An 800-nucleotide genomic window follows, 5' to 3' on the forward strand; every position below is an offset into this window, starting at 1 on the left:
AGTAAATGTATAGCCTACATATTTATAAACCGCATTTTAATGATTTTATTAGTATTATTTTCCCTTTATTTCATTGTGTACTTACAGAATAGGAGAGAGAAGAAGATACTAGCACTAGTCATTGTCTTCCTTTGTGGTAATATTTATTTTGTTTATTATGTCTTCAGTGACTATAAATTATTAAACTGGTTAGTGAAACACATACACATGTACATGTACATGTACCTGTCTTACATGTAATGGTTATACAATGAGGTGGAGGTACATGTACATGTATCTATAGCATTTATAATACCGAGGGAGGATCGTAGGCCAAAGGTATGCAAGGCCATTGATAACAACACTGAGTTGTATAGCCAACTTCTACCATGTACTATAATAAACAAATAGTTTACTTAGCAACAGTAGGTCTATTTTTAGCTGGAGGATATTAAGTAATTCCCTACCCACCGGCTACTTATTAACTTATTAACCGACTCTCTGGGGGAATTTTCTTATTAACCTCCGAGTGGTAAACCAGTTATTTTTGAACCTAAAATCAAGCGATCTGATGGATCAATTCCAACTAGGCATGGTAGAAGTACATCTACAAGTAGCTTTGTGTGTATTAAATCACATGCACTTATTTTTGTTTGCACATAATGTACATGTACATGTATACATGTTTATTTTATAATTATTTTTATTGTTTATTATTGTTGGATCATAAATCCTGTTAATGCATCACTGTACATTTATCCTGTTTTCTCTCTCTCTCTCCTCCCTCTCTCTCCCTCTCCTCCCTCTCCCCCCTCTCTCTC

At 34.2% G+C, this 800-nt stretch overlaps 1 protein-coding gene across 1 annotated transcript in view; it reads left to right on the plus strand.

Annotated features, from left to right (window-relative positions):
* The first annotated feature begins 571 nt into the window (after window positions 1-571).
* The window catches only part of LOC100638318 (RING finger and transmembrane domain-containing protein 1-like), a 3139-nt gene continuing 2910 nt past the window's right edge, over window positions 572-800 (plus strand). The window contains exon 1 of the mRNA XM_011409756.2: window positions 572-580. Coding sequence (XP_011408058.2) covers window positions 572-580 — 9 coding nt within the window. The remainder of the gene's footprint in view (window positions 581-800) is intronic.

The sequence above is a fragment of the Amphimedon queenslandica genome, unplaced genomic scaffold, assembly GCF_000090795.2.
Source record: "Amphimedon queenslandica unplaced genomic scaffold, v1.1 AMPQUscaffold_11456, whole genome shotgun sequence".
In the NCBI taxonomy this organism is placed as follows: Eukaryota; Metazoa; Porifera; class Demospongiae; order Haplosclerida; family Niphatidae; genus Amphimedon; species Amphimedon queenslandica.